The sequence below is a fragment of the Chrysochloris asiatica genome, unplaced genomic scaffold (genome assembly GCF_000296735.1).
Source record: "Chrysochloris asiatica unplaced genomic scaffold, ChrAsi1.0 scaffold00022, whole genome shotgun sequence".
NCBI classification, from domain to species: Eukaryota; Metazoa; Chordata; class Mammalia; order Afrosoricida; family Chrysochloridae; genus Chrysochloris; species Chrysochloris asiatica.
In genome coordinates, this window is record NW_006408540.1 from 18,166,578 (window position 1) to 18,168,969 (window position 2,392).

At 48.6% G+C, this 2,392-nt stretch overlaps 1 protein-coding gene across 1 annotated transcript; it reads right to left on the reverse strand.

The window, feature by feature from the left end:
* Window positions 1-1,217: 1,217 nt before the first annotated feature.
* LOC102832317 (ras-related protein Rab-39B-like) lies at window positions 1,218-1,859 on the reverse strand. Its single transcript, XM_006837614.1, has one exon. It carries the CDS (start codon window positions 1,857-1,859, stop codon window positions 1,218-1,220), a length of 642 nt encoding a protein of 213 aa, XP_006837677.1.
* Between the last annotated feature and the right edge of the window lie 533 nt (window positions 1,860-2,392).

Genomic DNA, 2,392 nt, shown 5'->3' on the forward strand with positions numbered 1-2,392 from the left:
GTTTTCCAATGCAGTTATCTGTTCCCCCTGAGAATTAAGAGCTGACCTAGGTCAGACAGGAAGCCAGTAGACACAGGGGGCGCCCCCATGGTTGTTGTCAGGTGAGTATTTGATCCCTACCACCTTACCATATCTGCTTCCTCTCAAGAAAATGTCCATCGGGGCTCAGTGAGAAGTACTCAAACAGTTAGAATGTGTTTTCAGTTCTGCGATTATGAACTCTTGTCAATCATACCTGAATGGACCTTACCTTTGATTCATCCCCAGGATCGCTCAAGGTTAGAGCTGAGTTGTAATCAATTAGGAAAACATACCCTAACATGTAGAGCCCATTCATTGCTAGTCACGTCTCTTCCCAAACAATGTTAAGATGAGTTTCTTCCTCTGATGCAATGAACAGAACAGCAACTAGGAGTCAGGATCTTGACCTGGGCCAAGCGACTCTCCTGATTTTCAGTTGACCCACCTATAAAATGGGGCTAATAACCTCCGAGGCCTGTTGTGATGATAAAATAAGATCATGCAAGTGGGATTTGAGGTGAACTGGTACTCAGTTGCTGCCAGGTGCTGGGCGAAGCACAACCTTCCTACTTACACAGTCATTTGCACCGGGGCCGTTTTCTTCCTCGTCCAGCTGGTCATTTTATTACAAGGGTGAACACTTGCCTGAATTCCCTACAACTGTGTGTAAATGACCTTCCTTTTCACATGACACCCTTCTTACTAGCACCCCAGCATCTGACAGATGACTATTTACATGCTAACTGGTGTCGGGTAAGCAAACCCAGCACACGTATCCTGTGTAGGATATTCTCACTGCATACGTTGATCTTCAGTCATTTTGAGTTAGGGTCATTGTTCCCAATGTGATACTGTCCCCCCCCTTGATACGGTTCTTGATGTACGTGACCTAGGAATGAGCTGAAATACCAAGAAACAGTTGTCCTGCCTGTAGGTGTGTTTTTCTGGGGTCTCGCTTCCCAAATCTTAAACCCCCATAATATGTGGTCCTTAAGCAGTCCCCCAGTCACAGCGCTCCGGCCCCACCATCCATCAGCACACCATCAGAGAGCCAGCCCTGGGGAAGGAGGCTTACTTGTCATTTATTCTCTTGGTATCCAAACTGGAGTTTGAGTTCTCAGCCACACAAGGATTCTATTTACTTCCGTCACTTGTAAGTTCCGGTGGGCGGCACGTTTTGGAACGAAGAGAGCTGACTAGCACAGACATCTCCTCTCTGATTTGACAACCTCTTCTGAAGAGTGAACTACATTTGGTACAAACCCACTCTTCACCCCTTCCCAGCCCTCCTGGATTGTAATCTCCCCCCTCTTCACCAGCTCATATATGTCTCTCGTCAGGTCTGTGAAAGCTTTCTCCACATTAATGGCGTCTCGCGCTGACGTTTCAATGTACTTCATACCGTATGCAGCGGCCAGTTTCTCAGCTTCGTGTCGAGTCACTTGCCTCTGTGTATCCAGGTCACACTTGTGACCAACCAGAACAAAGACAATTTGGTAGGGCTGCACGTGTACTTTGGTCTCTTCTAACCATTCGTGGACATTCTGGAAGGACCTGCGGTTGGTAATGTCAAATAAAAGAAGACCACCTACTGAGTTCCTGTAGTAGGCTCGAGTGATGGACCTGAACCTCTCTTGACCCGCGGTATCCCAGATCTGGAGCTTGATGCGTTTCCCCGGCTCGATCTCCACCAGTCGGGAGAAGAAATCCACTCCCACGGTGGGGTCCGAAACCTGGGCAAAGCGGCCTTCGGTGAAGCGGCGGATCAGGCAGGACTTGCCCACTGTGGAATCCCCGATGACAATGAGCCGGAACTGGTACAGCCAGATGGCCTCCATGGCCGCGGCTCCGCAGGTCTCCTTTACTCCGGCCTAGGCCTGGAGATCTAGCTCGGCCGCGAGCGCATCGCTGGCCTGGGCTTCCGAGGCGAGGTAGGCCCAGGCGCCGCGAGAGCGGAGGGGATGGATGCTGCGCTCGCAGAGGTGATGAAATGGCAGCCGCCCCATAAGGTTTTCAGGGTTGTGATCTTACTACATATGAAATTGACTTCATTTAAATTAAGCCAGGAAAGAATTAAAGACTATATGGGCCAGAAGGAGAGAAAAAAAAATGTGTTGAATAAAAGTCCTGATACATCCCCTTGAGTTTACTATCCAATGTCTTGTAACACATGGTGCCCTGGTAGCATAGTAGTGGATTACGAATTGGGCTGCTAACTCTAGCGTCAGCAATTCAATTCTACCACTCACTCTGCTGGAGAAAGATGAGGCTTTCTGCTTCCATAAAGATCTACAGCCTCAGAAACCCACTGAGTTGGAACAGGCTCAACGGTACATAAACCATAAAACGTCATATAATAAAGAAATTGATG

Coding starts and splice junctions, on each gene's coding strand:
- LOC102832317 (XM_006837614.1), bottom strand. CDS start 1,859: ATGGAGGCCATCTGGCTGTACCAGTTCCGGCTCATTGTCATCGGGGAT.